General features: G+C 37.4%; 1 protein-coding gene across 1 annotated transcript in view; it reads left to right on the top strand.

Annotated features, from left to right (window-relative positions):
* The window catches only part of wwp2 (WW domain containing E3 ubiquitin protein ligase 2), a 62,217-nt gene that overhangs the window by 24,873 nt on the left and 20,707 nt on the right, over positions 1–16,637 (top strand). The window contains 4 exon segments of the mRNA XM_048157477.1: positions 346–541; positions 621–710; positions 5,148–5,322; positions 13,417–13,471. Coding sequence (XP_048013434.1) covers positions 346–541; positions 621–710; positions 5,148–5,322; positions 13,417–13,471 — 516 coding nt within the window.

Raw genomic sequence — 16,637 nt, 5'->3', positions numbered from 1 at the left:
ATGGTCTTGTCAGTCATCTCGTCACTTACTCTCATCATGTGATCGGTGAACTCTGATTCCTGCTACACTATGTACGACTCTGCAGCTCGTGTATATATATAAACAACAACAGTGGAGGCATAATGTAAACATCGGTGGCATATTCTTAAACGTCATCTTAATTTCACCCTCACATTCTGTCATGATATCGCGAGACAGCTTTTCACCTCAAAGAGAAATCTTGTCACATTTCAGTTCACAAGACTGAAACGTTTCGATTGGGGCTACTTAGGCTCTTGTAAACTCTCTTTGAGTGGTCTGATTTGGTAAGATGTTAATTAAATTTTTTTGTTGGTCTTTGCTAAGGTAAAGGTGAGACTCCTACCAATGGGATAGAGGGCGGTCATCTGTCACGTCCAGATCTGTCTTCACCATCACTGAGCTCAGACCCCCCTGCTGGGACGGACAGTTCTGCCCTGCCGCCAGCCACAGACACCCCATCCACCACTGACCCGACCGGAGTAGCCACAGATACTCAAGCCACTGATGCATTGCCCGCTGGGTACGTCAGAAAGCTTGGGTTGAATTTAAACATGAACGCATGCCATATCAGTTTTCTCAATGATTTTTATCTCTTGCAGTTGGGAACAGCGAATTCTTCCTCATGGACGAGTCTATTATGTGGATCATAACACAAAGACCACCACATGGGAGAGACCCCTCCCACCAGGGTGTGTATCTGTCTTTCATGTGTTTTTACATGCTGATGGGTAATGTTTATGGAAGAAGTTTGTAGATGTCAGTCTCTAACAATTTGCACATTAACATCTAAAATTACTTCACTACCCTAAAAGGTGAAGTATGTAAGATTAGGGGTGTGTGAGTGTGATATTGTATTGTCTACGATGGTGGGTCACAGAGTGTGTAGTCAATGAAACAACAACAAATGTAATTCTAAATGTTTTTTCGGATGCAAGACGTGCATGAAAACATGATTTCTGTTTACTCTTCTGTCAGACGTAGTTTAAGTAAAGAGTTAGCTCTTATTTCCTGGGATTTCGGCAGTGTGTCTGAGAAAAACGTGTTGTCCTGATTCAAATCTGCTGTCAGATGAGATGTGGTCAAGCTATATGTCGGTGTCATTATTCTAGCATTATTTTCGTAACTTGTTACGAAGTAAAAAGTCTCTCACCTCAGAAAAACAAACTTTCCTGTCCTGTCAGATTTTATAGTGCACTCTTCAACCGCACAGGCAAATGTGGAGGTGCACGCTGTATATCAATTCACATTATAAAGAGCAAATTAAATTACGAAAACTACCAATAAATTGCATAACTGGTACATTGTGTGTAGCTGGGAAGGATTTGCATCATCACTTTGTGCTGTTTTCTATATTTTTGATGACTATGGTGGCTCATACCAATATACCTACTTTGTTGTATGATGAAAAACTAGTATAAAGGGAGGTAGGGAATAAACTGTGTCACTTTTGTTAGTGATATTATTACAGTTTATGTGCATGTTAAGTAAAGTGTACTTGCTTGCAGTGTTGGGGGTAACGTGTTACAAGTAATGCAAGATATGTAATTAGTTTTCTTTATTCATGTTCCCCCAAACCAATATGAGTCATGTAATTTAATATTGAGTATCTGCCAATACAGAGTTTTGATCTGATACTTGTATTTTCCTAGTGCTTGGTGCACACTTCAAATCACCTAAATTAAAGTTATTAAAATCATTCCATATATACAAGGTCAGGTACTTCACAGGCAGGGGCTCAGGACGTTCCTACTTAACCCTCTAGGGTTAACCCTGTTTTCTGGGACATGTTTTGACATGCCCTGATGCTTGTGCTTATTTCTGTTACTTATAACATTTTCATGGCTAAAGTCTGATTACACTGTATTCAGTACAGACTCTTATACAATAATATTTGAGCAGCACGTATGTAAAAGTTTGTAGTTTTGAGAAAATATTTATGCGTCTTAAAGGGTTAGTTCACCCAAAAATAAAAATGTCATTTATTACTTACCCTCATGTCACTTCACACCCGTAAGACCTTCGTTCTTCTTCAGAACACAAATTAAGATATTTTTGTTGAAATCCGTGCTCAGTGAGGCCTCCATAGCCAGCAATGACTTTCCTCTCTCAAGATCCATAAAGGTACTAAAAACATATTTAAATCAGTTCATTTGAGTACAGTGGTTCAATATTAATATTATAAAGTGATGAGAATATTTTTGGTGCACAAAAAAAACAACAACAAAATAACGACTTAGGAAGCTTCGGAGCATTATGAATCGGTATATTGAATCAGCGGTTCGGAGCGCCAAAGTCACGTGATTTCAGCAGTTTGGCAGTTTGACACGCGATCCGCATCATAATTCGACACAGAAGAATCATGACGCTCTGAAGCTTCCTGAAGCAGTGTTTTGAAATCAGCCATCACTAAATAAGTTGTTATTTTGTTTTTTTTTGGCACACCAAAAATAATTTCGTCGCTTTATAATATTAATATTGAACCACTGTACTCACATGAACTGATTTAAATATGTCTTTAGTACATTAATGGATCTTGAGAGAGGAAATGGCATTGCTGTCTATGGAGGCCTCACTGAGCCATCGGATTTCAACAAAAATATCTTAATTTGTGTACCGAAGATTAACGAAGGTCTTACGGGTGTGGAACGACATGAGGGTAAGTAATAAATGACATTTTTATTTTTGGGTGAACTAACCCTTTAAGCTGAAATCATTTTTGAGATGAAAAAAATTGTAAGTCATTGAAATAAGACCATAAAACCCATACTGAATATTTGTTCAGGCTTTTAAGGCTTTTATATTTGTTTAAGACTTTTAAGAACTGGATCGTGTAGCCTAAAGTTTTGCATCAAAACGATGTGAAATCATCCTGCCCACTCATTCACATAAAATAATATAATGATTTAAAATATGCATGACATGTTTTGTGTTAGAAAGGATGTATGCGTGTATTTACCTTCTGATATATATTTAGACAATAACAAAGACTATGTTACAGTTTAGATTTTATTTATTTTCGTTGAATTTTCTGGTTCAAATAACTGGTAAACAGTCTTCAACTGATCCTTAGATCTCACTCTGCTTCTCTCTCTGTGTGTGTGAGAGTCTTTTTTTACTCTTGATGGTTTAGAGTTTAACCCATTCATCGTTGTGTGCTTTTGCCTGCATTAGAGGATAAGAAATTTCTTAGGCCTCATCTTTTTCAATCAATTTAAATAACAAAATAAAGTCATAGAACCAGTTAATTTGTAGTGCACTCACTGTATATAATATAAACACACTGTATATAATAATATATAATTAGTTTAATAGTTTGGTTAATAATACTATAAAAAGACCTTACGATAAATGCATCTGGACTTATAACATTTTGAACCGCTCATTTAAAATTGACCTATGATATCCTATGACATGAAATTCATCTAAATTCAAATGATCTCATGGATGTGGCTGTTGTGGCACCAGCTTTTGCAGTAAATGTCGCATGCTAACGACCTTGACGTAATCATTTTATATTTACCCGCTTTAAATGCACATTGTCTGCCGTGCAGTTTTCCAAAAGTTGCCAGGTTGGCATGGCACTGGGGCTTGGGCCTGTCATCTCTGCTTTCAGCTATATTTATTTTTACTTTTCCCTTTGGTGAAGCTATTTGTGACCTTTGATGACAAATCCTGGAAAAGCATGTGAGGGACAAAGATGTGTTTGTAGCCCCTTGTGAGAGTTTCCACTAAAGCTGTGTAGTATCTTATGCTTTGTTCAGGCCCACATGAAATCTGTGCTCTGTCACATATTCTGTGTCTGAGGAATATCTGTGGAATTCTGGGTTGAATATCTGGGAATACTGGGTTTTATGTTATTAGAAAGTTTTAAAACACTGCCTTCTTATTGGTAGGTAAAGTCCGCTTGTAAACTGTAAACTTGTGGACTGGGGTACAGTTCATGTGAACTCCAGTACAGTTTGCATGTCAGCATGAAAGCATAACTTGCAAAAATAAACTGCTATTAGTGATGTATAATTTACATACTTGCTCCCACACACACTTCTTATGGAATATAAAAGGTGTATAGTTATATAACTTGATAAAGACATAAACTGTCACTATTACCTTGACAACCATGCTACTGACGGTGAACTCATTTTTGCGCATATGAGTGATTCTGATTTAAATGAAACATTGCTTACAAAAGTATTGCTTGTGATCAAACCAATATGAGAACATATTTTTATTGGACTTATAAAGATGAGTCCATAAATTTGGATTAATCCATATGTCAGGTTTGTTCTGCTATCTGTTTGGCAAGTTCCTCACAAATTGAACAATATTCCATGAATCCTCAAGTGTCATCCTCTGTTTTTAAATGTATAAATAAATATGTGTTTATATCACTTCTTTATTTTAAATGAATGCCTATATTCATATCCTGTGTGTCATTTGCTCTGGAATGTCAACAATCTCTGTGAAGCTCTATCAAGCCAGATCAGGAGATATATGATGACAGATATCTGTGGAGGGAAATAAGACTAAACTTGCTTGGGTTTGAAATTTCATGTCATTTGTTTTGCTTTTCTTCTTTGCTTGAAAAAGATTTGTCTGGATTGAGCAACAATATCGCAACCAAACATTTCCTGTAAATGAGTGTTAGACCTGCACATCTGAATGGAGGAAGTTTGGCCTAGATCAAATTTTTGCAGAAAAGCAGTTTGCCAAATTTCTAGCTTCACAGTACTGTAAGGGACTGTTCACACAGGAGTGCAGTGGAATGGAGGCTTTTGAGGCAATTTTTTTAAAAGTTTAACTTCTTAATCTAATGGCACAAGATGCTGAAAAAACATTGAGATGTGTGACAAAGTTCAATGGTGTTGTCTGGTACATATTAGCATCTGAAAAAAAAATTCAAGATGTGTCCTTCAAGAGCAGCCCCTGAAAGTACAAGCCAATAAAGCTATAACAGTGGTGTCAGTGGATCACAACATTGTGTGTAAAAGAGAAAGAAAACCGAAAACATCAGTTTGGCTTCAGCTTGAGCTCTGTTTGCATATGTATTTACAATTCACTTTTGTGCACGGCCACTTATACACCTATCTGGGGCTGGTGTTAATCTGTGATCCGTGTCTGTATTGTAGCTGGGAGAAGCGTGTGGACCAGCGTGGAAGGTTTTACTATGTGGATCACAACACCAGAACCACAACATGGCAGCGGCCCACAGCAGAGTCCGTACGCAACTATGAGCAGTGGCAGTCTCAGCGCAGTCAGCTGCAGGGAGCCATGCAGCAGTTCAACCAGAGATACCTCTACCAGGTAAACACAGCACCTCACACAGGCGTATTCCTTTGACCTCATGAGCACATTTTGACCTCATTGAGGCCTCCATAGACAGCAAGATAATTAACACTTTCAAATGCTCTTATTTAAAACAGTTCATGTGACTACAGGGGTTCAACCTTCGAGAATACTTTTTGTGCAGCAAAAAAACTAAATAACGACTTTATTCAACAATATCTTGTGATGGACGATTTCAAAACACTGCTTCATGAAGCTTTACGAATCTTTTGTTTCGAGTCAGTGGTACGGAGTGTGAATCAAACTGCCAAAGTCACGTGATTTCAGTAAACGAGGCTTCGTTATGTCATAAATGTTTCAAACTTTTTGGAATTTCAGTGATTCCCCTCTGTGGGGTGATGATCTTTTCTAGGTTTTAGCCTTGAAAATTGATAAAAGAAGGCATTTTATACATACATCTTATTAAATGATTTATAGATTTTACTTTCAATAAAACATTTGCAATGGGTTTGTAAAAGGTGTTTATTTGCATGAGTTTTTAGAGCAAAACACTGTTCTGACCAGCATTCGAACCCAGTCGAGAACACTATCCACTCCCCCACACACTTCCTTGTTTGGCACAAACAACATGTACGTTATAATTCGGCAACGGTTGTCTGAATCGTTGTTAATGTTATTTCAGATCAACATGTGAAAGTGACCAATAAGTGTCACCGTAGAGAAGGGTTTCAGATTGTTTCGAAGCCTCGACACAATTCGGCTCATTTGCTTCAACTATTTCAGTGTTTCACAAAGCCTCGCTCTGCCCATCACTAGTTCACAGAGATCATCGCCCCCCCCCAGTGGTGAACCATTGAAATTTCTAAAAGTTTTGAGACACTTATGACGTAACGAAGCCTGAAATCGTGTGACTTTGGCAGTTTGATACACGCACCAAACCACTAATTCGAAACAAAAGATTCGTAAAGCTTCGAAGCTTCATGAAGCAGTGTTTTGAAATCACCCATCACTAGATATTGTTGAATAAAGTCGTTATTTTGTTTTTTTGGCACGCAAAAAGTATTCTCGTCGCTTCATAACACTAAGGTTAAACCACTGTAGTCACATGAACACAGTACAGTCCAAAAGTTTGGAACCACTAAGATTTTTAATGTTTTTAAAAGAAGTTTGGTCTGCTCACCAAGGCTACATTTATTTAATTAAAAATACAGTAAAAAACAGTAATATTGTGAAATATTATTACAATTTAAAATAACTGTTTTCTATTTGAATATATTTCACAAAGTAATTTATTCCTGTGATGGCAAAGCTGAATTTTCAGCATCATTACTCCAGTCTTCAGTGTCACATGATCCTTCAGAAATCATTCTAATATGCTGATCTGCTGCTCAAGAAACATTTAATGTGTACAATTGTACAAAATATTTGTGTACAATATTTTTTTTCAGGATTATTTGATGAATAGAAAGTTCAAAAGAACAGTGTTTATCTGAAATCTAATCTTTTGTAACATTATAAATGTCTTTACTGCCACTTTTGATTGATTTAATGCATCCTTGCTGAATAAAAGTATTAATTTCTTTAATTTCTTTTCAAAAAAATAAAAATAAAAATTCTTACTGACCCCAAACTTTTGAACGGTAGTGTATAATGCTACAGAAGCTTTGTATTTCAGATAAATGCTGTTCTTTTGAACTTTCTATTCATCAAGGAATCCTGAAAAAAAAGTACACAACTGTTTTCAACATTGAAAATAATCATAAATGTTTATTGAGCATCAAATCAGCATATTAGAATGATTTCTGAAGGATCATGTGACACTGAAGACTGGAGTAACGATGCTGAAAATTCAGCTTTGCATCACAGGAATAAATTACTTTGTCAAATATATTTAAATAGTACACAGTTATTTTAAATTGTAATAATATTTCACAATATTACTGTTTTTTACTGTATTTTTTAATTAAATAAATGTAGCCTTGGTGAGCAGACGAAACTTCTTTTAAAAACATTAAAAATCTTAGTGGTTCCAAACTTTTGGACTGGACTGTGTGTAATATATATATATATATATATAAAATACACCCACACACTACTGTTTAAATGTTTGGGATCAGTAAGATTTTTAATTCGACTTCAAATAAATGTTGTTCTTTTAAACTTTCTAGTCAAAGAATCTTGGGAAAAGAAAAAAAAAACATTTTTTAAAAACATTTATGACTCCAAACTTTTGAACGCTAGACAGCAGCTGCCAGATTGTGCAATATAATACTGAGTAATATTGATGTTTATCTGTTTAGTCATGCTTCTGCTGGGTTTAGGCTGCTCTGCTCAAAACTCTTTATAAAGACATAATGGCCATAAAAAAGACTAAATGACAATTGTAATTGCTGTATAAATACATTTATGCCACCTCTGAGCAGCATTAAATACAGCTTGTGTAAAGAGACCTATATGCTACCTAAGAAGTGCTTCTGTTTCTACTTTTGAAGTGTATGTTTTGAAGTAAATGATCATGTTATGAAGTTTAGATGGTAGTTCACTGCATTTATTCATGAGGCCTTTGGTTTAGTTCTCACACAAGTGTCAAAAGTGACAGCTGATTCCAACATTACATGTCGTGGCCGTGTGCTGCTGCAGTGGAGTTTGAGAACACAGGACGCTGCCATTGACACAACACAGCCCGCTCTATTGCCCTTGGCTCACGTCACAGCACACACTGCACACTGGGCTTTTTGTGTGCTAATTGCAGCTTATTAGGTTCTCCTGAGAGAATTGTGTCATTAAAAGGCACTTCCGGCCCTCAGCTCTCACTGTGCTTCTCTCATGCTTTATATATATATATATATGTGTGTATATATGTGTGTGTATATGTGTGTGTATATATGTGTATATATATATATGTGTGTATATATATATATATATATATATATATATATATATATATATATATATATATATATATATATATATATATATATATATATATATATATATATAATATGAAAAATAGCACATATAGTACAAAGCTAATTTTACGCAGATGAAAATGAGACTGTGAGGGATAAATTATTGTCTTTACAATGGTACATACTGTATAAAGGGTTAAAGGTATAAAAGTTTTTTTTTTTTTATGTTTTTTTTCAGCTGTAAACAACAAGATTATCTATTGAACACAGCGTGCTTCTATCCCTCACAGCCTCGTTTTCATTCCTGTCAAACATTAACTATGGCGCCACCCTGACCCGTGGCAGAATTAATTTGGGGGATGAACTGTTCCTTTAAGAGAAAGGAAAGTTTTTATTCTGTTGCCAGTTATATGGACATTGAGCCTTCTATATCTCAGTGAGTTATTCTGTTTTGTTTTCTGTCTATCTTCTTTTTTTATGTGTTTGCTCACTCTCTTTCTCCAAGCCTTCATTTTTTCTTTCTCTCTCTCTCTCTCTCTCTCTCTGTTTCTTTGAGGGTTGGTTTGGATCTAATGGCCGTGCAGAGGGAGTGAAGATGATGTCATGGCTTTTCTTTCATTTTTTTCCTACCTTTTTTAGTCATAGAGACTGCTGAGGGTGGGGCATACTGACACACAGTAGTTTTTAACATCCCCCTCATTTTTGACCATCTTTAGCCCAACTAAGGCATATAACTGGTAATGATTCATAAATGAAGTTGTGGGCTATCAGATACGCCTCATCCACAAGCACAACTGATGAAATAACTTGCTTGAAAAAGGACAAAACAAGGGTAAAATGGACATTGTGAGATGCCAGTTCACACTTTGCTTAGTCAGAGGTCTTGGCTGCAACCATAGGAACGCCTCTTGAGTTTAAAATGAATGTAATGACACTGTAAAGGTCCATAGGAAAATGGCCTATAGGAAAACTCTTTGTAAGGGACCCCTTTCCTTATTAATTTACATAATCATCATGTATAAAGACCCATTTATACAGTAAAAATGGTTATAAATGTGTACAATATTATTTGGAAAAACGTAATATATTTATGTATAGCATAAACTATAACTTTATAAAATTAAATAAGTCTTTAGAAAACAGAATAAAATAGTATGTCTCTAAAATTATATTTATTATATTATGTATTTATAAATAAATATTATAATAATTTGGTTTTATTTACATTTTCAATTTTCAACTAAACTTTTTCACGGACCCTCTAACACCCCCTTAAAGGATTAGTTCACCCAAAAATGAAAATTGTGTCATTAATTACACACCCTCATGTCGTTCCAAACTAGAAAGATTTTGGTCATCTTCGGAACACAAGTGAAGATATTTTTGATGAAACCTGGGCAATTTTATGTCCCTCCATAGGCAGCTACGGAACTACCACTTTGACGCTTAAAGTTCATAAAGAGATCATAAAACTAATCCATATGAATCAAGCAGTTTAGTCCAGATTTTCTTTAGAGGCACAATCGCTTTATATGATGAATAGATTGAATTTAAGCTTTTATTCACATATAAACATTGATCAGCAAACATAAACAGAAGCTTAACTGAACCTGCTTGATTCACGAGAACAAACCTCTTGTGGAAGCTCAAACGTGCTGCGTAACACACGAGAATGAACCTCATTGGTTCTTGCTGAAGCTCAAATGTTCTGCGTAACACGAGAATGAACCTCATTGGTTCCTGCTGAAGCTCAAATGTTCTGCGTAACATGAGAATGAACTTCATTGGTTCCTGCTGAAGCTCAAATGTTCTGCGTAACATGAGAATGAACTTCATTGGTTCCTGCTGAAGCTCAAATGTGCTGTGTAACACGAGAATGAACCTCATTGGTTCTTGCTGAAGCTCAAACGTGCTGTGTAACACACGAGAATGAACCTCATTGGTTCTTGCTGAAGCTCAAATGTTCTGCGTAACACGAGAATGAACCTCATTGGTTCCTGCTGAAGCTCAAATGTTCTGCGTAACACGAGAATGAACCTCACTGGTTCTTGCTGAAGCTCAAATGTTCTGCGTAACACGAGAATGAACCTCACTGGTTCCTGCTGAAGCTCAAATGTGCTGCGTAACATGAGAATGAACTTCATTGGTTCCTGCTGAAGCTCAAACGTGCTGTGTAACACACGAGAATGAACCTCATTGGTTCTTGCTGAAGCTCAAACGTGCTGTGTAACACACGAGAATGAACCTCATTGGTTCCTGCTGAAGCTCAAATGTGCTGCGTAACATGAGAATGAACTTCATTGGTTCCTGCTGAAGCTCAAATGTTCTGCGTAACACGAGAATGAACTTCATTGGTTCCTGCTGAAGCTCAAACGTGCTGTGTAACACACGAGAATGAACCTCATTGGTTCTTGCTGAAGCTCAAATGTTCTGCGTAACACGAGAATGAACCTCATTGGTTCCTGCTGAATCTCAAACGTGCTGCGTAACATGAGAATGAACTTCATTGGTTCCTGCTGAAGCTCAAACGTGCTGTGTAACACACGAGAATGAACCTCATTGGTTCCTGCTGAAGCTCAAATGTTCTGCGTAACACGAGAATGAACTTCATTGGTTCCTGCTGAAGCTCAGACGTGCTGCTTAACACACGAGAATGAACCTCATTGGTTCTTGCTGAAGCTCAAATGTTCTGCGTAACACGAGAATGAACCTCATTGGTTCCTGCTGAAGCTCAAACGTGCTGCATGAGAATGAACTTCATTGGTTCCTGCTGAAGCTCAAACGTGCTGCGTAACACACGAGAATGAACCTCATTGGTTCCTGCTGAAGCTCAAACGTGCTGCGTAACACACGAGAATGAACCTCATTGGTTCCTGCTGAAGCTCAAACGTGCTGCGTAACACACGAGAATGAACCTCATTGGTTCCTGCTGAAGCTCAAACGTGCTGCGTAACACACGAGAATGAACCTCATTGGTTCCTGCTGAAGCTCAAATGTTCTGCGTAACACACGAGAATGAACCTCATTGGTTCCTGCTGAAGCTCAAACGTGCTGCATGAGAATGAACTTCATTGGTTCCTGCTGAAGCTCAAACGTGCTGCGTAACACACGAGAATGAACCTCATTGGTTCCTGCTGAAGCTCAAATGTTCTGCGTAACACACGAGAATGAACCTCATTGGTTCCTGCTGAAGCTCAAATGTTCTGCGTAACACACGAGAATGAACCTCATTGGTTCCTGCTGAAGCTCAAATGTTCTGCGTAACACACGAGAATGAACCTCATTGGTTCCTGCTGAAGCTCAAACGTGCTGCGTAACACACGAGAATGAACCTCATTGGTTCCTGCTGAAGCTCAAACGTGCTGCGTAACACACGAGAATGAACCTCATTGGTTCCTGCTGAAGCTCAAACGTGCTGCGTAACACACGAGAATGAACCTCATTGGTTCCTGCTGAAGCTCAAACGTGCTGCGTAACATGAGAATGAACCTCATTGGTTCCTGCTGAAGCTCAAATGTTCTGCGTAACACACGAGAATGAACCTCATTGGTTCCTGCTGAAGCTCAAACGTGCTGCGTAACACATGAGAATGAACCTCATTGGTTCCTGCTGAAGCTCAAACGTGCTGCGTAACACACGAGAATGAACCTCATTGGTTCCTGCTGAAGCTCAAACGTGCTGCGTAACATGAGAATGATTGTCATTGGTTCTTGGACATTCTCAATTGGTTCTCAATTCATATGGATTAGTTATATATATATAATCTCTTTATGAATTGTTTTTTTTAAATGTCAAAGTGGTAATTGCATAGACTGTCAATGGAGGGCCAGAAAGCTCTCAGATTTCATTAAAAATGTCTTCAGTTGTTTTCTGAAGAAGTCTTCTGAAGTCTTACGGGTTTGGAACGACATGAGGGTGAGTAATTAATGACAGAATTTTCATTTTTCATTACCTGGGCCCCAGTTTGAAAACCCCTGTGTTAGAGCTTCCTGGCCTGCCCAACTCAAAAACATTGATTTAGCCAATGGTGTGAGTTTGGATTATCTGATTGATGGTGTAGAAAACGGGAATTACATTCTGCATACTGCAGATGATTAAGCACTAAACTTAGTCTAGAGGCGAGTATAAAACGATACATCCTAGAATCTAATTTTCATCAGCACATTTAATTGGTATTATATGTGTTTTTGTTTTAAGAAAATGCTTAATGTTGTGCCTAGTTTTAAAATGCACTGTTCCATACAGGAACTCCATAGGGGAAAATATTATATGTTCCATAGGGGACCATCTGAAAGTTGATTTTGTGTAGAAAAAATTGATTATTGAAAAGTATAAATTCTCTTTCAAAAAGCACATAGTTTCATGACGTTGGGCAATAGGCATAGTTTAGCATGTATTCAAATATTTAGATTTAGCCAGTGGTTTTAAAAGTCTGCTGTTCATTTAGCTTCATAAAGCAAAGAAAGTTTTTAATTCTACTCTATACCTTTTTTATACCACGTTCAGGGTATAAATTCACAAACATGCCCACAGAGTGTGTTTGTCTGTTTTTCATTTATAATTATGCCTAAAGCACACACACTGGGTGGATGTTTTCAGTGCCAAACACACACACATGTGCGCACAGAGTAAACACGGCCGTGGTGGGTGAATAAAGGTGCTTTTGTCCGGCGGGGGGCTGGGCCTCTGGAGCGCTCATGAATGTTCACTTCAGTCCGCTCAGACATCGCGCCTCCCTGTGTACTTTCACAGCTCTGCTAGAAGAGGACGGAGGAATGGGTGGGGTCGGGATTGGGCGGATGGAGACAGGGTGGGGTTTTCAAGCAGCCAGTGAGATCATTGGAACACTGCATGCATATGTGTGTCAGTGTGTGTGTCTTTTTCTGCCCGTGGCAGGCATGTAGCACTTGGACGGTGCTGGCTAGGCACTTGAGCACCTCCGTCAGTCTCTGTTCTGAGATTAGGAGGCAAACTCTGTGATCTGTTGGGTTCAGCACCTTCTAGAAACACCTCTTAGAATCACAAGGTTTTTTTGTAGGTCGAAGCCCACCGGCAGCTGGAATCTGTATATTCCTGCTGTTATTTGGGTTGGTAGTTTATTTGAACAGGTTTCTGTGAGTTCTGGTGTGTGGGGAGGTGTTGCGAAAAGGTTCAAAAAGAGTGTCCTAACTACGGTCTGTTTCTCTCTCTCTCTCTCTCACAGCCATCTGGAGGTCCTGTGGAGAATGACCCGCTCGGTGCTCTTCCTCCAGGCTGGGGTAAGTCATCATTCATGCTTTATCTTCAGGTGAGGTGTCTCTTATGAGATCAGTGTGAGCTTTTTTTTTTTATCTTAACTTTAGTAGTAGAGACTAGAGAGAGGCCTATAATCAGCTAGGCCAATGGGTTTTTTTTTAACCAATATTCATACTTTTGTAGTTCTGCGTCTACTGATAAATAGTAGAATTTGATGGATCACACAACACCATAACAAAAACTATGACAGTTTTGAGTGACGTAACTTATTTTATGTATTGCTTTTTATGTAACATGGCATATTAACAGTTGGACATAACCCGAAGCGAAAATAAATTTGCAAACATTTTGCTCACAAAGCAGCTTTGTACATGCATGTAATAGGAAGCCTAGCTGGAAAATAAACCCAAATATGAAGCAGAGGCCTATTATTGTTAGTCCTATTATTACATGGTTACTTACTGAATGAATAAATAAATGAATGAGCGTGAAGTATTGTTTGGAGTTGATTCTGTGAGAAGGGACAGTGGCGAATGATACGATTATAGACTTGAATCTAGCACAGTGTAGGAAACTGGTTGTCAGGAATACAGTTTAGTGCTAATTATGCAAAATATTATGTATTTCATTAGAGAGATGTGTTATTACAGTCTAAAGATAACCTGAGTATCATTCAAAAAACATGTTTTTAATGATGTAATTAAAATCACATCTTCATATCCAGTGTTGGGGAAAGTAATAACAATATCGCGTTACTCCCTAAAAAGTAACTAATTGCGTTACTTAGTTACTTTTTATGAAAAGTAATGCATTACATTACTTTTGTGTTACTTTTTTTCAGCTGGGCTTGCTTGTTATATTTTTGGTAAATTGTTAAGGCCATTTCACACCAAAAGTGAAATGAATAAGCCCCAGGCTGAAGGAAATGCAGATTCACTCCTGTACAGTAGAGGGCGCAGCTCAAACAAACCTTTCAGCAGTGCTGCCTTTCTGGATTACAGAAGAATAGGATACAGGAGAAGAAAGTTTATCACTCTTATTTCTAAATCTAATCTAAAGTAATTTGGTTAATAAAGTGAGATTAAATACATAAAGTATATTTGTGTAATGTAGTTAATTATTACAGGTTTGCATAAATTCTGAGATTGCATTTCACTGTTTTTATTCATTTTGAGGAATACTGAATGTTTTCGTGCAAGTGAGATGAGTAAATGCATGTTCACATTAATCTAGAACTACAATACCCATCATGTTCACACAGCGCACGCAACACTTTATTTCTCTCAACATGGAGAGCTGTCAGTCAATAAATGTGAAAAAGTAAAACTTATTTGAAAATGTAACTTGGATATTTTGATGTAAATTGAAAAAGTAATGCGTTACTTTACTAGTTACTTGGAAAAAGTAATCTGATTACATAACTCAAGTTACTTGTAATGCGTTACACCCAACACTGTTCATATCTTATTTTATCTTAAAATTAAATAATCTGTATCCTTATCTGTTGTTGAGAAAACAAAACAAATATTTTAAATCTTATTTCCGTTAAAAACAGTGGTGTAGTGGAGTTCAGGAATAGAACTTTGTGAAATGAAGCTTGGAAATCTCTGTGATGAGGGGGTTAAACAGGGGGGGAAAAAGCAGAAAAAGAGAGTGTTGTGTGAGCAGTAATGTGAGGGCTACTGTGTGCTCCACAAACGACTGTTAATGAAAACAAGATGTCAGACGGAGAGTGAATGAGGGGGTGAGGGGTATGTTACTCTCACATGTCTTGTAGGGCAGAGTGCTGCGTCTTTTTTGTGGAAAAGTAATTGGCCAGCAGATTTTCTCTTTTCTTTTTTTGCTCTTTACATTCTGTCCGTCTCTGTTCTGGTAAACCCAGTCGAAATGCGAGAAGGTATATCGGAGCACGTGCTAGTGAGATGCCCCACTGACTTGTGAGTTTTCAGCCAGCTCTGTCAGATTTGACACCGTCTTACCCAACAGTGTATGGGGAGATTGAAAGAGGATAACATTACATTTGTGTGTTTTTCAATATGAAAAGGAATAGTTCACCCAATCCATCAGAAGCAGAACATTATTAATGGAAGAACAGCTTAAATTAAGTAAACAAAACTACAGTAATTTACAGTATTTAAAAAAAACACAAATTGGTATGAGGGTGTGTAAATAAAGAACAGTTAGGTGAACAGTTCTCAATATACCTATATATATAATTAAGGACCACAATGGAAATAAGCCTGTGGGCTTTTTGTGTTTTTATCCTTTTGAACACTTCCTGTTGATTGTTGTTGTTCAATAAAGTATTCAATCAATCAAAAAAAAAAAACCTTCTCTAAACAATTGGACTCTATTACATCACTGTACGTTAAACAGGAAGCAACAGTGTTAAGTAATTGACTTATTTTTTGTAATGCATAACCATCTTGTACGTAACACTTAGCTTTTTATCTTGGTTTCGGGCTATGACTAACTGTTCAGCTTAAAGGATTAGTTCACTTCAGAATTCAAATTTCCTGATAATTTACTCACCCCCATGTCATCCAAGATGTTTATGTCTTTCTTTCTTCAGTGGAAAAGAAATTAAGATTTTTTTCAGGAAAACATTCCAGGATTTTTCTCCATATAGTGGATTCGGCTACCAACAGGTTGAAGGTCCAAACTGCAGTTTCAGTGCAGATTCAAAGGGCTCTACATGATCCCAGATGAGAAACCATCGGTCATTTTCTAAAAAATAATAAAAATTCTATACATTTAACCACTAATGCTCGTCTTGCACTGCTCTGTGAAGCTCCACGCATTACATAATCACGTTGGAAAGGTTGTGCGTGACGTAGACGGAAGTACCCTGGTATGGCGAAAAACTCAATCTCATTTTCTCTTCTAGCTTCATCCAACATTGTTGTTTTACCTCTTTTTGTAAAGGCCGTTTGACTTAGTCTTTATAGACACTGGATCGTACTTCCGCCTACGTCACGCATGACCTTTCCAACATGATTACGTAATGCGTGGCACATCACAGAGCAGTGCAAGATGAGCATTTATGGTTAAAAAGTATATACATTTTTATTTATTTTTTTAGAAAATGACTGATTGTTTCACTAGATAAGACTCTTATTCCTCATCTGGGATCGCTAGAAGCTGCACTGAAACTGACATTTGGACCTTCAACCTGTTGAACCCCAGTGA

The sequence above is a fragment of the Megalobrama amblycephala genome, linkage group LG15 (genome assembly GCF_018812025.1).
Source record: "Megalobrama amblycephala isolate DHTTF-2021 linkage group LG15, ASM1881202v1, whole genome shotgun sequence".
Classification (NCBI taxonomy): domain Eukaryota; kingdom Metazoa; phylum Chordata; class Actinopteri; order Cypriniformes; family Xenocyprididae; genus Megalobrama; species Megalobrama amblycephala.
The sequence above is the reverse complement of the archived record's forward strand: the minus strand, read 5'-3'. Positions and strand labels throughout refer to the sequence as shown.